Consider the following 24,699-nt stretch of genomic DNA (forward strand, 5'->3'; position numbering starts at 1 on the left):
TTGCTTGACTTAGTAATTTGAAAAGCAATTCTTGATTTAGCCTCGGGTCAAATGCAAAACTTTGCAGAAGTAGCTCAGAAACCAAAAGCAGTCTATTGCTTGGTGTCACCACCGAGGATCTCCCTAAATCACAAAAGCATTGCTGCCTCTGCCCTGCTATCACAGAGTCAGTTTTGAGAAGACCATAACTCAAACTCACCCATTCTGCGATACAGTACCAATAAAAGAAGTGACCCCACTTCCATTGAAAGCAACCTTAAATCTTCCATCCAGTCAAATGAGAGTGGGATCACACTAAGTCATATCCTGCTACTTTAACTCTATCCTGAAATACTTCACATAAGACTTTCATAAGTGTTAGTATTACAGATAATGTCTTACACACATCTTGAGATAGTTGAGAAATAAAATCTTTTCATCTGACAACAGCGTAAGACCTATTCTAAGGCAGCCTGCGTCACTGAAGTTGAGTAGATCTCTTATCCTAGTAGATACACTGCCAAATCAAAAGCGTTACTTAAAATACCGTCTATGTTCCATGAAAGAAGTTTTTAGGTAAGCAGGACTGCTGAATTCTTGGAATTCATTGCTTCCACATGGTTTTAGGAAATTTTCTTAGAAAGCTTGAGTTTTTTCCAAAAATTTGTGAAAGTAAATCTCACATTTTTACTGTCAAATGTTCTCTGTGTATGAAACATAAGGAACGTACAGCAATTGAAAGATGGAACAGCTCTCACCTGTTCAGTTTGTATTTACTATTGACGCTAATGCTAAAACAAATTCATTTTTCCCCTGTTTTCTCCTCTATAATCCATGAAAAAGATTCCTACAGAGCATGTTGTGTCTTAATTTTTCTAATGTTTATGCATCCAAATTTTAAAATGTGTATATTAAATGTATTTGTACCTAGATTTCCAAGTGCTTAAAATGAGACAACCTGGTCCAAATTCTCAAGGATGTAGTAGCTCCCACTGACATTTCAAATAGTTACCTTTAAGGAGGGTAGGCTCCAATGACAGATTGCCAAAACTGTTGGGGACCTATAGAATCTACTTTAAGTACCTACATCCTGCACAGATACAGCAAGAAAAGTCTCAAATTTTGGTCCAAAAATTCCTTAAAAAGTCAAGGCCCACACATGCCACAAGGCTGACCACATCAGCTAGCTCTTTTGAAAATGTTGGCCATACTGTAGAAGTGATCTCCTTTAACAAGTTGTAATAAAAAAGCTGACTTCTTCAGGGGACTGTATAAAAAGTGTAGAATGCTTATTTCCGTATTGATCTTCTTATTGATATACAAAACGTTAACACCAATAATCACTTGTTATTCTGGAAATGTGAATTATTTCATCAGCATAAAACTTTAGAAATAACTAACTTGTGTTTTATAAACCTAAAGCAACATTATAATAGTAATCTAAACTGTAATATATTGCTGCAAGGATAATTATTAAGGGAAAACACAGCTGACATTTTCTGATTTATGCACACAATCAGAGACGGAGTCCAAGGACTGTGACATAATTATCTTCATGCTAACAATTTTTGTAAATCTCTTGACAGAATTTTAGCTAATTTTAAAATGCCTTCTGAAGATTAGCACTTAAAACTGTTGGGGAAAATAGCACAATTTATTAGCAAGGGTATAATTGTAAACCTTCCAAATACTCATTGTGAATATCATTTAGACAGTAACTCCTGCTTTAGCAGCTGGTATATAAGACTCCAGTTTATGGAATCTTGAAACAACAGAGAGAGTAGAATCTAATTAAACAGGATTACATGCCAAAGAAAAATTATTAAAAACAGACTAATAGACAATTGTTATGAATTTGGAATAGCACATCTACTTCTTTTGATGCGAACTTATATAACACTGTGCTTTATTCCAATGAAACCTAAATATTCTTAGCAGACTTCTCTCTTGATTTGGAACAGACTGTCTTTCTACACTGAAACAACACAAAAAGCTAAATGGTTCCATTGATGTTCTCTCACAGACTTAAGCACCCATCTGCTATAGGGTAAAATGACTTACATATATTGCATTTATTCTGCTGGTGGTGCTACAACTCATTAAAGTTATTCAGTAGCCAATAGCTGTATCCCATACAGGAAGCCCCCTTAAACTATCGTCATATTGAGCAACTACACAAAACTGACGCCATTTGCCAAAGGGTTTTATCTAAGAGCATTCTTAAAAACTAAACAAGTAAAAGGATTGTTTGATCCTAACTGTAAAATATTATGATCTATGCAATACCTACCTACTAAATTCCTCCTTCCTATTTGCTGTGACTCATTCTCAAGGGGTTCTTATTCCAAACAGGGGAAAAAGCAGCCTAAAACTGATACCTGACCAGCTGTTCACAAAGGAAAAAATAGGTATTTTTTTAATCTGTACATATTTCCAATATCTGCAGAAAGTATATTGAGCCCTCAGGTATTTACATAGCATTTGACAGCATGTCATTCATAATACATGAACATTTGTTATAACAATTTTTTCATTATGTGATACAGCCACATTGGCCAGACAGGCTCTTTGAAAAATATAGATATAAATACATCAAAAATAGCAGACTTCCAGCAGAAAACCAGCTCTAAGTGTTAGTAATCAAATAAAAATCAAGAGAAAAAATATTAAATAGAAATGCGGCTGGCTGTAATCAATGCCTAATTAGCATAACCATGTTAATTTGCCTCAGTTTTTTAAGAGGAATATTACTTTTAAGGCACTAAAAATAGTGCACATGCAAACTCAAACACAAGTATCACATTTTCTCCACAAACAGGAATATATTCCTAAAACAGGACTGATACCAGGAAACTCCAAGGCATGAGATATTTTCTGAAACTGCAAGTGTGTTTTTTGTTATTAATTACTAGAAATACCATCAATATAACTGGGAAATCTGAAGTGGAAGCAGACAATTTTGGATTTTTTAAACTTTTCCCAGTTTAAAATATGGTGCACTTAATCCTTAAAGACAGGTAATTATATAAAAGTTAATTACTTGTTAAACATACCTAACACTTTAGTTTGCAATTTTACCAGGACTGCAAAAGATCTTCCAGTCTGAGATGGCATTCTGCTAACTTCCTTTTCATGCTGTTTCACGCACAAATTTCAAGTGGCAAATTTATAACAGCCTTCATGTTCACATAAGGGTATGATATCTTGCTTGCATTCAACCTGCTGTTGTTAGAGCAGATGCAGACACCACGTGTTTTGGCAATGGATAACACGTCAGATAGTAGTGATACAGGGAAGATGAGAAAAGACGTTCTGAAAGGACCAAGCATGCAACGCAAAGAATAGGAGACCAAAGAACTCAAAGGAAAAGAATAAAAAGCTAAAAAGATATGCAAGACAGCAGAGGCACAGCTGGAAATAATAAAGGGGCAGAGAATGCAGGTGATGCCACTAGACAGGACATTTTATAATGCTCCTCCCCTTGTGACTCAGCTTTAAAAGACAGAGAAAACTTTGAAAACAAAAAGGAAGGAAAACCTTTGCCTCTCTCTCTTTTTTCCTTCTCTTCCAAGAACAAATGTTAAACTTGATCAGTAGATGAATGGGAGGACTTGGCAACAAGCTACCGGTCCCTCTGCATCTGAAGGGACACTTTTAAGACTGCTTCCCTGTATGGGATAGGGCTCTGTAGCAGGGAACAATACACACCATCTCTTAGAATATGACAAGCTTCATCTAGATACTATTTCTTTTTTTAATGCAGCTGTAGTCCTGCCTTTTTCCTACTGGAGAGCCTGAGCACTACACGAGAGTCTTTACAGAAGTTTAAGGTCCTGTCTGGGACCCATTCTTGATGGCTGAATCCTCTGATTCTCCAGTACTCATACCATAAATTTACAATTTAATTCTTTAAGGGCATGAAGTCTAAGTAAAGAGACACAGGCTCTACACAGAATTTCTAAATATACTATTTTTACTTGAGAGTGAAAATATAACTAAGTAAAGACTAGTAAGAGAAAAAAATATCCTAAATGCTGTACTCCCTATCCTCCCAGTACTTTCCCATACCTCAACCTAGCTTGCTTTTCCCTTGGGATTCTTTACTCTGCTTAGGCAAATATTCCCCTGACTCATTGAGATTAAACAAAATGAGAATATGTAGGTAAAGACCAGACTCATATTGAGAATTAACATTTACAGAGCTCATAACCTAGAAAAAAGGAAGAATCTTTAAAACGCAGGTAAAACTGTGCTCCTAAGGAACAGATTAAGTTCTTGACCTTCAACAAAGAGCATAAGAAAAAACACATACCCAAAAGCCCCTGCTTTTTTAGAAGCCGAATGACCAAGAATTTAAGGAATTAACCCCACATATTTGAGAGTACCAACTTACAGGATCCCTCTTATTTTTCATGCATTTTTTCATGCAAAACATTTTCTTTTATGGTTTTGTGTCCACCATGCACTACAGCTCCCTGTAGTTGCCTCAATATTAGAAAAACATAACACAACAGGACACAATTTTCGCAACCAATTCTGCAGAAGCTAATCTGCCTAAGCTATTTCCCATGATTTTGCATAAGCTTCTTTCCCAAATAACTATGAGAACTGACTAGTCAACTGTGCTGGTATTGGCTGGGACAGAGTTAATTTTCTTCCTAGTAGCTAGTATGGGGCCATGTTTTGGATTTGTGCTGGAAACAGTGTTGATACTACAAGGATGTTTCAGTTACTGCTGAGCAGTGCTTACACAGAGTCAAGGCCTTTTCTCCTTCTCACGCCACCCCACCAGTGAGTAGCTGGGGGTGCACAAGGAGCTGGGAGAGGAGACAGCTGGGACAGCTGACCCCAAGTGACCAAAGGGATATTCCACACCATATGACATCATGCTCAGCTATAAAAAGCTGGGGGAAGAAGAGGGAAGAGGTGACATTCAGAGTTATGGTGATTTGTCTTCCCAAGTAACTGTTACACATGATGGAACCCTGCTTTCCCGGAGATGGCTGAACACCTGACTGCCAATGGGAAGTAGGGAATGAATTCCTTGTTTTGCTTTGCTTGCGTGCGCGGCTTTTGCTTTACCTATTAAACTGTCTTTATCTCAACCCATGAGTTTTCTCACTTTTACCCTTCCAATTCTCTCCCCTGTCCCACTGGGTGGGGGGAGTGAGCTAGCAGCTGTGTGGTGCTTAGTTCCCAGCTGGGGTTAAACCGCAACAGCAAGGTCCTACCAAGGTCCTTCTTACAGATCATGTCTTTCTATTGACAGCTATAGAAACACATGCACCAGTTAAACCACATTCCATGAACTACTTACTAAATTGTATACTCCTAATTCTCTTCAACATATAAAAGACTTACATAGACTTAAATAGTCTTTAAGTCCCCTGGAAAGAGCCTGAAAAGATGCTAAGTACAAAGTCAAGAGCTGAGGAACTGGTGACAGTACCAGGAAACCAGATGTACAGAGAACACTGTAGGATCTATGACTTCTGGGCTCCAAGCAACCCAATGTTTCTGTCCTGCAGGAGGGGTGGGGAAAATCCCATCTTCTGCTTAGCTCAGTAGAAGAAAACAGTAATAGCTCTGCATGAAAAATACTTCAGTGCCTCTGACATTTCTTGACATAACCATACGTGGTTATATGTCACTATGCTCACTGGCCACGTCCTCATAAAGGAGCATCCTTCCTCCAAATCTTCTTTGCAAAAAACTGAAACAATTCCACAAAAAATACTATTAAGATCCCATCCTCTGACTTGGTGAATTACCGAGAAAAGAGTAGATGTGCTTCTGTTCTGGATCACCATGTTATTTGAAAATCAGTATTACAGCATAAGAGATGACTTAGCAATGAAACAAATTTCCTCATGTGACAGTTGAGGGTACTTACCACAGACAAAGCCAAATATGAAATTGAGACTAGATTTCCCCAGAGGAATAACTGGAAATATTAAGTTTGCTTGAGAACCATCTACCCAACTCAAAAGAATAAGAATTAGGAAAAAGGCTGCAGCCAGTAGAGCACAACCCTTGTATCCAGACCCTGGTGCAGTTGTGTTACATGCTGGTACTTTGTATCAGATTTTCCATTACTATCATTCCTCACAAAAAACTGAAGAATGATTTGACTTAAAATAATCTGAAGCTCATTCATAAACTATGAATGCCATATGCAAACACCAACAAAATGTTACCTCAGCTTTTATGTTTTAAACTACATGTTGACTCTGAATGAGGATGATAGCAGGACATGTCATGAGAAGACATGTGAATTGACAATTCACATATCTCTGAAAAATAACTAGGTTGCAATTTCTCCTCTATTTCCATTTTCTTTGAGATTCAAAAGTCATGTCCTCGTACTGAGATGTTCAGGAAGGCCAAGTATTTAAATACGTTTTATAATAACTGCCATCTAAAATAGCTAAATCAGAGGAAAACTTGCTATCTTTTTCTTTTTTTTTTTTTTGTCAAAATACCATAAAGAAAAAAAAAATTGTGAAAAGACTACTGTATTTATATGCATTCTTTACTATGCTCATCACTGACTGGTATCTAAAACCTTATTGTAACACTATAGGGTCCACATACAGTAACACAGTGACCTCAGACTCTGTAATATATTATATATAAAGTCAGAAGAAACAATTGGAAGGAGAAAAAAAAAAAAACAAACCATGAAACTGGAAAGCATGTATAAGAATGCACAAAGAACCACAAAATTGGTTTACTAGGAGCCAAAACTGTTTAACAGCCAACATAATTACATATCTTTAAACATCATGCATCAAGCCAAGTTAGTCAAAATGAAAGCTTACACTCATTGCTAAGGAGGCAGAAAGTCAAGTCTCAGCGTGGGCAGGGCAGAAAAACAAAGCAGGACAGTACAAACACTGTTGCTGTAAAATATTTTTTCCCCCTCAAAAAATATTCAGAAAATCAGAGGTATGGGGCTATTACAATGGTTGCAGATCCTACGAAGTTATCACCATCTGTTGTGTCATCTATTTACAGACACATAGACATAATCATAACTGAGGAAAAACTGCTCAAATAAGTATAATCTTCTTTGAATAAGATACCATGCATGTTTAATAAGCTTGAGAATCTCCCAATACAAATTTAAGGGAATAAACGGTATCGGTTTCTTTTCTGTAAGCAATGACACAAACAAGAACTTTCCTATACGCAGAAATGAACAGGGTTTATGTGTAGCTACATTTGTCAGCAGGGCATTCAAAAGTTCTTTTCACAGTGAACATTAGAAAGAGCATTAGGAGAATGCTGTTGTAACGCTGTTTATTCACATACAGCTTGAAAACAACATCCAGTATAAATATATAGCCTCAGGTCTCAGTTCCATTTACCACCTTAGAGGGAAGAGCATCTAACAGCCCAATACCTCAGCATGGCACTATGCACTCTTCTAGTTCTGTGTCCCATTTACTGTCTTCTTTGTAAGGTTTTTACTCCTTTGGAAGCTTTCATGTCTCAACCTGAATAGCTTTCTTCTCCCAAAACCTTCTGGCCTGCCTTCAGACAGCTCAGACTGCTCTGCTGTATTCCCCTTCTTGTCAGTCTCCTAAAAATTCCTACGTTCAAGATGAGGTGAGCAATACAAGCATGCTCCAAAGTACTAGGAAAGCACCTTTCCAGCAATTCCCAAGCAAGCAGGGACATATGGAGCCAAGATTCACCAGAAGAGAAGTGTGATGCAAGGCTCCTTGGTATGAGCTAGGCTTAGCACTCTTTGGAGGAGTCTAGTTCAGGTCCCACAAACTGTGCTCCTCAAGATATTTGGGCTAGGTAGTACAGTTCCTGAGCTAATAAATTGGGTCTCTCAGCAGGGCTGGCTCTGTCACAGCATTTTCCTCACATGGCTATGCTACTCTCAAGTCTAGAAGTGGCTCCAGCTATTGCAAGTGAAGGGCTTTTAGTTCCCAGAACACTGCACAGGACAGACCTGCCCCTGCTTAACATGTTTAACTTGGAGAGTATGAAAAACCCACTCCCTCCCTGCAACCGGAGCTTAACCTAGTACCCTTAGTATAATCATCCACATTTTACAATAAAATGCAATAACCTAGTTTTGAAAATGCTATTTTCAAACATACGCACTGAATATTTTCCAAATAACACTGAAACTCTTACTTTAAATTATTTTCCCTCTCTGGAAAACATATTGGACTTATTAATCAGTCCCCAGCTCCTGAATGTCACTACTACTATTACACATGTGCAAACAGAGCAATAGGAAAGAGCAGGGTGGCTGCAAAGCAAAAAGAAACAAAAATCATTATTCTTTTAACCTTGTTACCAAATTTCTCCTTTTTCTTCTCGAAGCCATTTTTATCTCCAATTTTAATTGTTATTCTTATATGCAGCAGTTTTCCTGTTTCCCTTGTGTATACACTGTTTGAGCTTTCAATTTTTAATTTTTTTTCAATAGTGCCCTATCTTTCCATTTCTACTTTTTTTTCTTTCTTCATTACTTGGGTTTTTTTCCTCTCCTGTTCTGTTTCCCCACACTTGTTTATTTTTTTCCCCTAGTCGTTACTAATTATTTCATGTCTCTTGGTCTGTTTTATTACGTGTCATGGTTTTTCCTTTCTTAGTTTTTTCTATTGCATTCCTTTATTCCACTCCTGCAGCTCTCTGATTTCTATGTGCTTGCTTAACTATTACCCAAATGGCTCCAAGCAGGACACACTCAAACTGAAGAATAAATAAATTAAAAGAAAAATACTATCTGTGGCCATGTGGTGTTGCCTAGCAACACCCTGTACCTCTCCACAGCTTTTCTAGAGCCCTGGTGGCAACAGAGCTTTTCAGACTTATTGCTACAAATATATGCAAGATCCTTCTCACATTGTTTGTCCGTTCACTAGAAAATAAATGCAGAGAAAAATACAAATGAGAAAGAAAAACTCCAGAGAAAGCTCCAACAGCAGGACTACTCTTCCAGCACAAGAAATGGCCACATACTCTGATGCACACTGCTCTCTTGTCTCTCACGTACGCTGTTAAAACACACGCAGCTGATATGTTATTACTGTTCACTAATACTACTACTGTTACAATCTTTGAGAAATAGAATGTAAATAATATTTCTTATGCAATTAGAATTGTGTTAAATTCACCCAACTCTTAAATAGTTACTGTGTATGCATTACTAGCTGAGATTCATTGACTTCTTACACTCTTGCAAAGTTGCTTCTGAAAGCTTTACACTAAAGAAAAGTTAGTAATAGCCTCCAGATTGTATAGGATAGCAAAAATGGTCCAAGCATTGTCAAAAATGCAGTGGGATTATAAAAGAAATGAAGTTTGTTCCTAAAGCTTATAGATCCAATCTTAAAAGATTTTCAATATCTATTATTTCTAATGACTTAAGATGTGACAGAAGTGAAAGCAAAGCTTCCCTCCTACCCCCCTTTTCTTTTAAAACAAAAGTTTGCTGGGCTCAATCTTCAAAAGTTAGAAACAAATGCTCATTAAATCCATACTTTACAAAGTATTGATGATTCAACACTAGCTAGACTGAGTTTCAAGAGGACAGATACTAAGCCAGTTTCCCTGACAGTCCTCCTTTATTCCACAGCAATGAAAGACTCCTTCCAACAGCCACTGGCAACTTCTGAGAAAGAAAAGTCTTTTTAATTTTGGGATGGAAATAATGCTTATCCAAAGGACTAAAACTTTAAGGATAGTAGGAGATCTGGAAGTGGAGTCAAGAAATAGAAATGCTAAAGCAAAAGATAACTACATAATTTAGCTAAGGACCAACATGAGATGAAGCCTGACAGAATGGAGAAAATGTTCCGTTAATACGTATCTTTCTAACAGGCATCAAAATCACTGTTATCACCTGGAAATTTTTTATATAGCTAAATCAGCCTCAAAGCAATTTGATGTCTGCATAGCAGAGTATCAGTAGCAAGTGAAAAGAATGCGCATCAGAGCACATACCTTAAAAAGATATTTAACAGCATCAGTCTACATCTGTCAGCTACAAATTGTTACGTAGTAAAGAGAAACCTCAAATGATCCACATCATAGGTCAACAAAGGACAGGAACTAATATTCGGGTACATAATCCCAGTTTATGAACCTCATTTCCACAGCAATGTTTGTAGAAATTAAGGGCCGAAGTAAGGGTACGTAGAGTTGGTTGGAGAACACAGCAGAACCCACAGATGATAAAGGCCACCATAAAACAAACACAGGCAATTGCGAAGTCAAGCACTTAAATTCAAAAATGCCTAAAAAAGGTTTGCTGTTTCAAAACTTGATTTGGCCCCTTCACGCACATGCAGCAAAACACCAGTTTTAATGCTATGATCATATGCTATTTTACACAGAAGCGCTGCCTGACTCAGAAGACAGAACAGAGCGCTCACCTAATCGATAGCCTTCCAACATCTCTGCTTAGTGTGTAGCCTTACTGCACACTATTCAAAACCTTACTTGAAGGCAGAACTATTTTTCCCCAGGAACATTTCAATGACACTCATCACTACAGTATCTGAAGTGATTTAAGAGTAGTTTATTCTACACACTATGAATATCCCCTTTTAACAGGTAGCAATCGGCACAGAAACTCTACCAAATAACTGAGCATGCTATGTCAGACACGTATGGTCCAAAACATTAAAGTATACAGGAGACTGGATGTGACAACTTGGATGATCAGACTTACTCTCTTGCTTTCACATTCAGTTTACATTCAGATTTTCTCATCCAGTTGATGGAACCATCACCCTCTGATCAGCTGGTATTTCTAAATCATCATCTCTTAATTCCAACCATTAAGCTCCTAGTCATTCTTATCCTCAGCCCTTGGCTGTACAGCCTCCTAATTGCACTATTAAATTTATTCTTATCTTTTTTTTTTTTTTCATTCTAAACTTCAGTGTCACACAGTTCTGTATGATGTTCTAGTTCCTTCTGTATTGACAGTGCCTGTCGACTTTCTTGTAACATGCTCCTAATATTTATGTCAAACTCATTAATGAAAATATTAAATGGTATGAATCTGAAGACTGATCCTTCAACAAGCTCTGCTCAAAGCCCGGAAACTCTTTTTTAAGCACTACTCACTCTCATTTGCTTTCTAGCCAGTCCCTTATCCATGTTACCCTTCCAATCTAAGCAGATGATACTTCATTACAAATTGGAAAAAAAAAGAAAAAAAACAACCTCACAAACTTGTCAGTGTGTCACGATCTATCCCTAACAATAAAGCCCAATATGTTTTATTCCATCTTATATTTACCTTAATGCTTTTAATAAATCTTTGCTTCAAAATTTGTTTTCAAAGTTTTGCATGCTGCTGATATCAGACTATCAGAGTTATAGTTGTCCATCAATTCTCCATCTTTTAACATACAGAAACTGCATCGGCTATTCTTTAATCAAGTACCATAGCATACAGCTTGCTTTACTCTTAGGCCTGTAATTTCACATGTCAATTTTTCTGTGATACTTTTATGGACATTTTTCTGTCCCTTTGACTTCAGAGATGAAACCCGCCAAGTTTTCCTTATGGCCTGTCTGGGGTAATCTCCATTTCTGCACTTGGCTGCCCATTAGCCACCTCTTCTTTTACTCCCATTTTACTAAAACTAGGACAACGATTTACAAAGATTTTAGACAATACCAAGGATGTTTAATCCTATCTTCAGACTGGCTTTCCTTGTTCTTTTATTTCTTTTAATTTAGACAGCTTAAGAACCTTTTACTATTTGTTTTATATAGCTGAATAACCTTTTACTATTTGTTTTAATTTCTTCCACCAGGTGTGACTCAACTTGACTTTTGAAAGTTCTCACTTTTCCCTCTGTACTTCCTGCTTTGCCCATCAATCCCATTTTTTTCAATTCCTTGTGGGTTATCCTCATATTCTCAATATTCTTTTTGAAGTTGTTTTCCAGTTCAGTCTAAAACTCTTCTTTACAAGCTGGGATAAAAATTCCAAATAATTTTTGTATATTTGAATTAATAACAATCTCCTCAAAATTCATGTCTTTGAGCTGTTTAGTTCAGTTCAGAGATCTGAACCTGAATTAGTAAGTTGACACTATTTAAAATTTTATGTTAATGTTTCTAATGTAATGACTGTTTCTAACAAAGTTTGCCAGTTATCACATCAAAGAATACCTGCATCCTACCATTATCAGGATCTGTGGTTTTCCAGGCTGTACATAGAAAGTCAAAGTGTCTTACAATGATTTACCTCTCTAATAGCATTACAATCAATTCCAAGTATAGAAAGTTGCGAGGGTAACAGAATGAGGATGGTAAACTTCAGAAAATATAATTTCAATAGACACAGGGATCAGGTTGGTATGTCTACTGAAAGATATACTGATCAGTGAAGGAAAGCAGGAGAGAGGACAAGCCCTGACAGAAATGCACAAAGGGAAACTATTCCTGAGCAAAGCAAAAAAAAAAAAAAAAAAAAAAAGACATTTACATTACAGACCTTTATGATCATACCATGTCTCCCCGTCTCCCCCATGGCCTGGAAATCAAAATCATAAAAGCAGGGAAACTATGACACATACCTAAGTATATAAATTTCTAAGTATAAATGAACAGCACAAGCATTGTAGGAATAAAATCAGAAAGCTAAGGCACCAAGCAAATTTCAATTAGCAAGGAAGAGAAAAAAAATAAGAAGAAAAAGGTTCTATATACATGAGAAGTAAGAAGAAAATAAAGAGAAGTACAGGTTACGTACAGGAAAGGAGACAAATAACAAAGGATGCAGAGTGAATTGAATTATTCACAGCCTTCCCTGCTCTCTTTATGAAGATAGCATAGTACAGCCATAACTATTACTAAAAGTATTATTTTTAGCAAGAACTTGGGATTGCAGGTTTGAGTATGGAAAAAAAGAGGTTTGGGAATTATTTTTTTATCAGACAGATGCAGTTCATATATCACTGAGTCATCAAGGAACAAACTGAAGCAATCCATGGACTACTATCAATTGCCCCCAAAGACTCTGAGGGCTTGGGGTTCCAAAAGGTCAAAACAGACAAACATAATGTTTCCCTTTAAAAAAAAAAAGGGAGTGGAAACAGCAATTATAGCCCCCAGCAGAGAAAATGGAGTACTTCTATTAAAAATGATAACGCGATATTAAAAAAGCCAACATGAGCATTTAAAAAACAAAGTTAAATTAATCTGATTTTCTGTCCTTAAGATGATGAATGGTCTCATGAATAAGTGGTAGATGTGACAAATCTCAAGTAAACTTTTCTTATAAGTATTCCACACCATATTTTCATAAGCCAATTAAAAATGTAGACAAAAAAAAAAAAAAAAAAAAATCTAGTGAGTGCACAACTTACTGAAAAACAACCCCTAGCTTGTTTTCTATCACTGAAAAAGGATCTGAATCAAGATGCTTCATGATTCACCCAGGACCCCAGTGAACTGGACACCTGCAAAAGAAAAATGTAGTAATGGTTTCTACCAACATCATGTTTAGTGGAATACAGGGAACAGGGAAGGAAGAGATATTAAACATTTTAAAAGGAAAGATAAGAATTTAAAACTCAAGCCAAATTGAAGGGTCAGAATTTAGCCCATAAACTGACTACAAGACAATCCAATGCTCTTACAGAAGGAACGGCACATTGTGGGATAGTTCAGTGTGTGAGGCAAAGAAATTATTTCATTCTACTCGGTGCTAGCTAGGTCCCAGCTGAAAAAATGTGTAATTTTTCATCATCACGATTAGAAAAAGATGCAGAAAATGAAAATCCAAAGAAAAGCAACAAAATAACAGTTTCAGAAAACATGACCAGCCAAGAAGAGTTGAAGGAAAATAGAGAACTGGAAGGATATCTAACAGGAATCTTCTAATATAACAGATTTTATACCAAAAGGGAACAATCATCAATTGTTCTGCAAGTAGGAGGAGAAGGACAAGACGACAATTTGATCTTCAACAAATGAAATATAATACATTTTAGGAAAAACTTGCTGTTGCATTGATTAAACACTAACAAGAATGAGAATTCTCCAACATCATATGTCTTTAGAAGTGGGTTTTACAAATATCTGTCAAGAAATGTCTAGCTATATTTCATTCTGTCCCAATCCAGAAATTCTCTCACTATCCCTCTCAAACCACCATTTTTATGATTCTATTATCAGATTGATTTCTATTTACAGCCATAGCCAATTTTAAACCAACTGTGTGGAGACTCTATAGCATAGTCTTCGCACACTAGAAACGAGTTTACTGCCCCTCCCTAAAGTGATTTTGATCCATAAAGGTTCGGTTTTACCCTCGCTATCTTTTTACCATCTGTTGCATTATTAACATAAAATGCTTTACCTTTATGTTTGCCTTTCCTGAATAGTGCATATCCTTTAAGGCAACTATAGAGGTAGTCATTTGGATGCTTCTTGATTTGTTTACTTGATTTAGCAATGCTAATAACGTTCCTCTCACGTGCTACATGAGCAAGAAATCTTCAACTTATTTTTTTAAAGGAAAAATCAAAAAGACATGAATTACAACTTGACAATTTTCAAATGGAATGCACATGGTAGGTTCTTTAGCTCTATAGAAGAAAATCTCTTCCACTTTAGATAGCAATTAAGCAACAGTAGATTGTTGTCCTGTTTTCAGTATTAGAGGGGAACTTAAAGTTTTGCTGAGTGATTGTTCCAGATGCTTGCTGAAGAAACAAGGCTGATTGGAGATGGAAGAAGTGACTGCAGAAAACACGTACATGTAGCTTTCTGAAGACTGCTGGAACAGGCACACAGCCAGAAAGACTAAGACGGAATATGCTTCGACATGGCAAGACCACAGCTCCATAGACTGGACCACCCACCAGTTCCCATTTCACCAATATGAAGCACGCGCACTATAAGGAAGGTTCTTGTACCAAGGAGTACCTAGCATCTTTGCAGACTGAAGAATCCCAAAAACTTTATTTCTGATATCAATACTAGATGGGATACTACGTTTATTTTCAACACTATATTCAAGCAATGTGTCAGTTTATAAAACAACAAAGAAATCGTTATGGAAGTCTCAAATCATTCCTGAGATGCACCAACAAAAATTTAAGGGTTCCTGAAACCAGGACACTACTGTAAGCAAAGAACAGTGAATATTGTAAGCAAAGGAGCAGTGAGTGACGAGGCAGTTAACTGCTCTCCACCTGAGGACGGTGCATTGTGATAAAAACACAAGAGAAACTGGTCAAGATGAAGTTTTCAAAGTTTCTGGACAGTTCTGCTGTGCCAACATGCTTTTTTCAATCCCCAGCCTGTTACACATCCTTGCTTCAAAGCATGAGGATGCTAGTGTTTTTTTAAATATAATGCTATCAGGATTGGTTAAAAGATCAAAAACAAGCTTTTCTGCCAGACCTGTTCATTCATACTTAAGTGATTTCTTGATATGCCTATATGACTGATTTTTTTAATATGCATAAAAGAATTGATGGACTCGTACTCAGAAAATTTTTGTCCAAATATATGGTGAAGTTGCAGAAAAACTACAAGCAGGGTCTTGTAATGAACACTTCAGTGCAACTTAATATTGGACAGTGCTACCAGCCCTACTTAAAATACAGCATTCAGCAAGCTATACTACTTCCTTCACACTAAAATTGGTCTCTCAGCTCCTTTTACTTCTAGCAAGCAGATGTCTTCCAGGACTTAGACAATATAAATAGATCTGAAGTGAGTAATTACTAACAGGCTAACAATGGCACAGTTCTCTCCAAGAAATCATGTTAAAGCACTTACAATTTCTCAACCTAAAGCTTGTGATCATTTTTAATTTTATAGATTTCTAAACAGAATGGAGATGGGGCTTTCACTATACAAGAAGAAAGTCTAAGATAGGAAAGGAAAGAGCAAAAGAGCAGCATGTTTCAGTATAGGCAATGGTTTACAAAAGAAAGAAGTGGGAGTAGAGGGGCTGAAAAAAGATAAGCTAGTCTTCTTGTTATTTGTTCTGTTTTCCAATACACCAACACAAGAAGGCATCTTTATCTCCATCCAATAACCACAGGAAAGTGCACATATAGAAATTCACATCTAAAAGAATATGAGGCTAAGCAGATGAAAGTTAACAGTGAAGATTGCTTCTGGTCCTATCTCTACTCTCTGATCTGCTCAGCTTTAATGAAGGGCAATGAGTTGATCAGACTCACCTAGACTTCAGCATTTGCAGCAGACAAGCATTTTTCTTTTTGTTATATATGTACGTGTAAAATCAAATAATTTGCAACTCTGAGACACTTGAGTTTTTAAATGGTTAAGATCAGAAATACACCTGGAACTAAAAATATTTGATGAGTGCTGCTCTATAAGAAGGGGAATCATCCAACATCAAATCTGAAGAACACCAAACCCGAAGAACTCTGAACAGAGAAAGTTAAGATGTCAGAGGTGGTTTTGCACAGCACTCCAGGAGAGCCACAAGGTAAGAAGGAACCTTTTGCAGAGGACTAAAAAAGGATTTGGCATAACTTGCCATCAGCTGATACTTACAATTTGATACACGGAAAATGTGCATAAAAGCACTAATTTGTAGCAGTCTGGTAAGTTAGGAGCTATTGAGATATTCTAATGAAAATACCTTAGACACTGAAACTAAAATAAAACAGAAAATTCAATAATTATAATATGCATTTCTTAGAGCAAGTATAAGTGACATCATATATAAACATGTAAACCACTTTATTCCAGTAAAATGGTTAGAAATGCCAGCATATGGTATCGATACGAGAAAATGCAGAGTAATTAGTTAATCTAAAAAATGCATGAGTAGGAATTTGACTGCTAAATGATTAAACTTGTACATTTTAAAATGTGTATTAATATTTAATTATTGACACTATGAGAAAAGAGAAAATCTCTTGATGTTACTTCTCAGCTCTTTCTGATACTCAGTAACCCATGTATTATTCATATGAATAGTTTGTGCATATACAGTCAATCACTAGTTAAATAAAAGAATCATTCTCAAATTCCCTAATCACCTCAATAGATCCTAATGCAATATTTTCCACATTTGGGAATCAGAGCGTTTTATTTAAGAAATCAGTCTGGCCATGATGAATACAGTGCAGCCTGAGCAGACATCAGTTCAAAGAATCAGATGTCAAAGTGCTCCCTCTAATGTCCCTTAATCATCACACCAATTAGTGGTTGAATAGTGATGTGATTAAAAAGACTGCTGCTATCCTATACCTATTCAGACTAGTAGAATTCTACATATGTTCTACCAATTAATGTTTGAATAGAGCAGCGATTAGAGAGACATCTGCCATTGTATATTCATTCAGAAAAGAGCTAAACTTGCATATTCATATGCAATGAAGACAAAAATAAATATTTGCAAAGGTAAACTATACATTTAGATTATAAAGATAATTGAGTTGATTTTCTTTAATGAGTGTTCTCTATTTTACAATATTTGGGATTATTTTTTATTTATAAATATATAGTCTTTCATCAATACGTGTCTAGAAATGGCCAAATTATTCACTGAAAAAGCATTTATTCATTAAGGTTCCTGATTTCAGGCCTTGGGTGAACTGGTTTCATATATACTTGTTTGCAATTTGCACTATTTCTGCTTCAACCCATCAGTTATTTGTGAACTGCTAACTTGATTATTCTGTAACTGTGATACATGATTGGGCACAAAAAACATGTGGCGTTTTCCTATTTCATTGGAAGGCAATACTTACAGTATTGTAAGTATTATACTTACAGTACTTACAAACTGATTACAGCTAAGTAAGAATCATCTTATTTACAGGTTTTTCTATGCAAGCTTGGACATTTGCACTCGAAGAGGCCTTTACAAACCTTTTTTTTTAAATAACTCCTTTTCACAGATGTTCATATATAGCAATGACAGCCACAGAAATACTAGGAAAGTAAAAAGCAGTTTGAAGTTTTAGCAAACTCTTATTACTGCTGTTTTAAGGGAGCAACCTTGTCCTCTGAATTTAAAGAGCAACATGATCTGTTACATCTTGCAATGAATTGCAGATCTCGCTCTCCACCATTAGCACAATCTGGTAGCTGCACCTTAATGTTGCACAGAAAAAGACAAGGTGAAGAATTTGGGTCTCTCTAATGGCTGGAAAGAACTATAGAACAGTTAAAGACTCTTGCCCAAAAGTGATACCCCTGCAAAAAACAGCTGAGCTTAAAAATTATTTTGTTCAAGGAAGAGAGGCTCTTGTTGCACAATGCTGACCAGGCTTAGCAAATGTAAGGACAAATAACAACGCTACTACTGCCAGAAAATCAATACTGTTACAGGCTATGGCAATTAACTACAAACCAATTTAAACCCCATTTCTTTTTCACCTTTCTTGTCTTGTTGATATACTTCCAACTCTTCCATCTGGAGCAATTATTACTACTATTTCTAATTGTAGAAAGCGAAGAAAGTCTGAATACATAGGTGGGTTTATATCATCTTCTCACCTATCCTTAGTAGGTACCTCCAAGGTTTCATTACAATAAAAGGCTGGACTACAATATCTCACTGAATTCTCCAGTGACAAGTGAATTTATAAAAATTGCAGAGGTGAATTTCATTAAAACAACAAACTTGCACGTGTACAAGGTAAAAGCAGAACTTGTCCCATAATGCTTAGAAACCCTACTCATAAAGCAAGGAATTCAGTGTGCTGGGTGTAACGCAAATGCACACAATGTGTACCCATCTAGTTCGTGATTTAAATGTCAGCAAGCATAAAATACACACAGAAATGGAATTATAGAGAATTGGAAGCCATAAACAAAAACATAAATCAGATGTCTCAACAACCCTGAACTACCTAGGAAAACCCCGAAATCAAAGCAAGTCCTCACAGCATCCACAGTTCATTTCTTTGCTCTAGTTTTATCCGTAAATTGATGACCTAATATGATCTAAATTTTGTTTCCTTCTCCAAAATTTACTATTAGTATAGCCATCTCAAAACTCCTCTACTTTTAATTTCTTCTGACCAACAGAAACCTTTGTTTCCCCAGACAGACTAGCGGCATCTGTTTATACCACCTTTCAGCATGACTCAGAAGAAACTAGAGTGTTAATGCTTAGGTTTAGCCCTGTTACCAAGGGTGACTCAGCAATAAAGAGTTTACCTACTCTGATCTAAATCTCCGAGTTAAAATTCTGAAGGAAAGCTGACTGATCTTGCACCTACAGCTATAAATCATTTTTACAACAAAATTCGGTTGCTAACACAGTAAATAAACAACAGCACTTTTGAAAGCGTAATTGAACCCTCCTTTAGGAGAATGCTTTTCCAATGTTGAGGAAAGATACTGACACTCAGTTTCCTCTTCATACCTCATTTAATGGGCAACCCAAAGTGTCTCAGAGCAGGCTAGGAGTTAAAATTTCACTTGTGTAATTATTCTAAGGAAATATGTAAGTCTGCCATCTGGAAGTGTATTAGACATTACAAAGTCACTGTGTGCATGCCTCAGCAGATGCAGCTTTTGTTCAGAGTTTTGAGGGCTGTTAATTTAATTAGTTTTGTATTTTCATACTCCCACCTTCCCTATAACAGTAATTCTGCAAAGGCAGCATCAGTACAGCTTTAAAAGAATCCAAAGCTAAAAGCCAAATTCGGATTTTAAGGAAATGCAAACAAGTATACTTCCTATGGACTTCAAATAGAGCTTGATCTGTTCATTAGCAGGCCTAAATGTTACTGCCAATGGCTTTTTAGACCATAACAGAAAATCGTGCTCAATGTATCCTTTCCTACGTTAGCTTTCTTATTTTAAGAAGGCTAGGAAAGGATTCTATCATTTTGTTTTCTTTGTTTATTAAAACCACTCAACAACAACAATCTGGAGAATGTAAAAAGTCTCTCATTTTTTCCTAATGCCTTTTAGGTAACGGGATACCAGACAAATGTTTAGGTTTTATTTTTTCAGTTTTGTAGGGCTTTTTCTGCCAGAATAGTAAGCTGTGTGGTAAATCTTACACAGTAAAAGTAAGCTACATATTTCTGAGTAAAGAAAAGTTTGACAGTTCTAAAAACTAGGACCATTACTGGCCCCAAAATAAGGACTACCCCTTTACAGTTTCTTCAAGCATTTTACATTTCTTATCATGACTTGCAAACTAAATAATGTGACATTTCTACCAAATAATTCATAATATACAGTATGAGAACTACCCGTGATGAAGGTGTGTACATGTACAGATACACCTATTTGCTGATCTTTATCCCTGTAAGCTGCAACACGTGAGCAAATCTCTGTCAGTGCAGGGTCCTAATAACTGCAAGGATCTCCATGCAGTAATGCAGAACTATAAAACCAAGTTGTTTATTAGATTGTAAACCTATGCCAAAACCTCACCCTGCAATATTTGACATTAAGAATTTCTTTCAAATGATAACCCAGCCAAGGCACGCAAGCCAGCAATGAACTCAAAATCGGTGCCCTTTCGGGTAGCCCACGAAGCTCAGGCCTTGGGGATCCACAAACATTTGAGACACCAGGAGGTACACGCGCACACAGCTAAGAGCAGGAACACAAGAAGAGAGACAATTTCTAGAAAGCTACACACTTTCACAGTTAACAGCAAAACCTTCAAATATCAAACATTTTATGAATAAACTGAATACAAAAATCAAACAAGGCTGATATGGGGGAAAGCTCAGAGATAACCAAGACTGATCTTAAAGCCTAGAAGCTTTAGAAAATGCGTGTTAACACACCCATTAGGAAGATATATAGGTGTATGCTGTAGTTTGAAGTTTAACTAACTAGGATAATTTACATTGGAACAGCTAATCAGGTTACTACATAGATACCTAGTTGCCCTGCTGCATAGATACCTGAGCTTCCTAATAAACAGTTTCTGAAAACAGAGGAGTTTACAGCCCAGTATTGATTACAGGTCACCTGAAAACATAATGATGTAAACTGCAGCTGTCCAGGAGCCGCTCGCTGAGCAGCTCAACTATCTGTGCAGCAGGAACAGACAGTTGTGGGCAATAACTACATTAGACATCCCAGAATAATCATCCCTGTTCACAAACAGCAGCTTTTCACGTACATTAGTTTCCAGTTATTACAACATTAACTAAGCCAATAAATAAAATAAGAAAATAGGAATATTAGCTACAGTAAGAGAGAGATTCTTATAATCAATGCCACAAAACAGGAAACTATACTAGAGTATGGTTGAAATTCTAGGATACCCTGGGTTGCTCCACCCAGCAAATATTTGTTGCTTATACTGGATTTCATAATTTTGAGAAACTGAGGAACTTTGCAGGTTTTTTGGTTTGGTTTGTGTTTTGTTGTTTGGGTTTTTTTTAAATAATAAATGAATACCAACTATCAAACCTGAATTTTCCCACTTAGTGGAAGAAGACGTTTCAATAACACTATGAGAAGACACCATAACACTGTACCCATAAGGGAAATAGTTTATAGATGAAGAGGTAGTACTCTACCTAAAAGACTTCTGAATTTAGAGGATTATCTAAGAGAATCTGTAGGAAGACAGTAAAAACACTACAAACCTTCTAATCAGATGAGAGATCAAAGAGACAACAAAGTCTGATAGGATTAGTAAAATATCACACTGAGACTAGGAATCTAAATACCTAGGGAGAAAATGATGATCTCCAATGGCAGAAAGACTGAAGAATAGACAGTTTATAATGAAAAAATAATTATTCTAAAGCCACCTATTTCCTGAAAAATACAATGCACAAAACTTAAATCCAGAGCCACGTTTTAATCTAAGCTTTACGTATTTATATATAATGTATATACATATGATCATGTATATACAGTACATATATAGGTAGCTTTATATATACATACATAAGTATATAAAATAGGCACACGCGATGGGTTCCCCTATTTCTGTACTGAAATAAAATTACCTTTAAAAGCCTCAGAAAGGATAGTGAAGTGCTCCTCTACCCAGCGTTACTCTTGGAAAACAGAAAGCAAAGGAGGAAGTGGGCCGCAGCCCCGCAGGGTACAGAAGTGGCAGCTGAGGCTGGCTACCCAGGGAGAGCGACTGGCTCTGCGAGGCTCGGGAGGTGGTGAGCCAGCTGTGACACCACTTGACACGGATCAGACCCCATAACACAAGGGGAAAAAGTTGCATCAAAGACTTACTAAATAACCAAAACCAAAAAAGGTATGGCATGTACTGGGTTCTGAAAAGTAAATAGCTGGTCACAAAGTAACTTTGTATCTACAAGAACAGAACTAGGAGCCAAATTCAGCTACTGAACAACACAGAAAACTCAAATTTGAATTTCTCATACAACTCAGATTTCAGCCTTAATGATTCATTGCATGTTCCAGATGCAATAATAAACATGCACTTACTGAACAGCTTTTGTCAGAATTCCTCTTCCATTGCTTCTTAACTTGTTTCTTTGCTGCAGTTGAATGAAGAGTTGCATGTGTCTGTTTTCGGGGATTTAAAGCCAGAATGTTCTGTAGAAAGAGAACAGAAAATATTAAAATATAGATAAAATTTCAAAAAAAGTTCAAAGCCTCTTAAATCATACCTCACACACTTATTTACAGTGCTATGCAAAAACATAACACAATTTCTCAATATTACAGCCCAACTTTATACGAATTTGTTTAGATTTGTATTGTCCACACCACTTAGATTTTGAGTATTTAAAGACATTTCTAGGACTGCTAGAAAACAGAATTATATTTAGTGGCCATGATAATGGTTTCCATTCCTGGATGTTTGTTATGTACGGCATATAGACACAGATAATTCTGCTTCATTATATCACTCCAAGTAACACTTGTAAAGCAAAACAAGCAAAAATATTTTAAAGGATCTGGGTTATTTCTGGATGTCTCGTCATTTCAGTATAAATTCCAACTTTCCCTTCACAGGAACGTGCTTCTACGCCTAGCGAGCTGATGAGTTAACTTCATTTCTCTTACAATGCAAGGACACACACAAATGTTGGGAATATAGCTGTACTTTTAAGCAACAGTGATGGTCTGACCACACAGGCAGAATGAAGTTTGTAATGTCTTCCATTACAGTAGTGCAACTCGAAAAATTAAATCAGCTTTTTGGAACCCAAGCTCTTTTTCAAATCAGGCAAATAACAGGTTTCCGTAGCAAAACTGACCTCATTTAATTCAAAGGGTGAGTGTGAACACCATGCAAGTGACAGATCCAGACTTAGGTGTGTGATGGAGAACCAAAACAGGCATATTGTTGGTTGTAACTCCTGGAATTGTTTTTGTAAGTTTTCCTTTAAAAAAACTTGACTTTAGCACTATAATTCTGAATAGGTTGTGCTTATTTCGTTACTATATGTCAAAGATGTGTGAGACTGACTTATAGAAATGGAGACTGAACATGATGAGTATGATGGGGTTATGAATACTATATTAGGATACTTCCTTATTTTAAACGTCTGCTTGAGTGGGTGATAATGACAAAAAAGTAATCTGTTGTATTAAGATTTTATTGTGTTGATGTCTATGGGGACTTTTTTTTTTTTAAATGCAAAAGGGTCACTTTCTAATGAACTATTTAATGCTTACTCTGGACTGATCAGTAATCCATTTTCCCCACAAAACAGAAATCTCACCTACTTGAAAATTCCACCTGCAAATAACAACATAACCCAACAGAGTAACTCCCAGCTTGCCTGAAGCACAAAGAGACAAAAAAAGTGGGTTACAGCATTCAAAAAGGTATAGACTAGTTAGGAGCCTACATGCTGTTGACTTTCAGGAAGAGTTAGAGGGTGTAATCAGATGCGCCTCTGCAATTCCAGCAGCAAAGACGCTGCTCCATTTCTGGGTGTTCCCCAGCTGAGTACCTCAGGCAGGATGTGGCAACCAAATGCATTCAGTGGTGGTTTATGCTAATTTATTTCATTCTTAATTAAAACAGAACAGGGACATTCACATAAGGGATGTCACTTACAGCATCTCAGTTGCTACTTTAATTTCTCAAGATGATCAAACTCAACCGTCAGAGCACATCTGACTCATTGGTGATAGGCTGTTGAGTGCCCAAATCACCCAAACTGGTCAGGAGGTCCTGAATCGCACATACACTTTAGCAAAATTTTGCCTACTCTCTTTTGCAATTGCTTAATGCAGTACTCTTGGCCATGAATATTATAATTATTTCAGCAAACGGAAATGAATTGCAAATTTCTAGTAATAAACTGTAACAGATGTACTCCACTGGGTACAGCACCAGTTGGTTTAAAACATGGAACAAATGGTGGGGCAAGCCAAGGACGGAAGAATCCCCATATGTTTGCTCCTGTTGGAATTCTGCAGCAGGAGCATGGCTCCAAGCGCAACAGTTGCAGAAATCCAAAAGGACTACGTAGCGTGGCATGTCCCAGAATTAAATCTGAAATAAAACTGGCACAGAACATACTAAATCACACACGCAATATAAAAATCGCTTATAGTCCCACTACCTAAATAATATACTATCTGCCTAAATGTTGGATTGCTGACCAAGGTGGCTGTTCTAGCTAGAGGTCCCTGGTGTTTAAGAACCGCTCAGAAGTTAACTGCCTAAATGGGAAAGTAATGTAAATGCTTTTGCATCTGTTAAACTGTCAGAAAGGAAAATGAGTGAGGGTGTTTTCTTCCTATTCACTTCAGTTCCCTGGTTGGTTTTCTGCAGCTTATGGCTAGTCAGAC

General features: G+C 36.7%; 1 protein-coding gene across 1 annotated transcript in view; it reads right to left on the minus strand.

The window, feature by feature from the left end:
* The window catches only part of DPYD (dihydropyrimidine dehydrogenase), a gene marked incomplete at both ends in the record, with an annotated part of 361,757 nt that overhangs the window by 318,542 nt on the left and 18,516 nt on the right, over positions 1–24,699 (minus strand). Inside the window, one exon of the mRNA XM_082314522.1 lies at positions 22,372–22,482. Coding sequence (XP_082170648.1) covers positions 22,372–22,482 — 111 coding nt within the window. The remainder of the gene's footprint in view (positions 1–22,371; positions 22,483–24,699) is intronic.

Source organism: Platalea leucorodia, assembly GCF_965183815.1.
Source record: "Platalea leucorodia genome assembly, chromosome: 5".
In the NCBI taxonomy this organism is placed as follows: Eukaryota; Metazoa; Chordata; class Aves; order Pelecaniformes; family Threskiornithidae; genus Platalea; species Platalea leucorodia.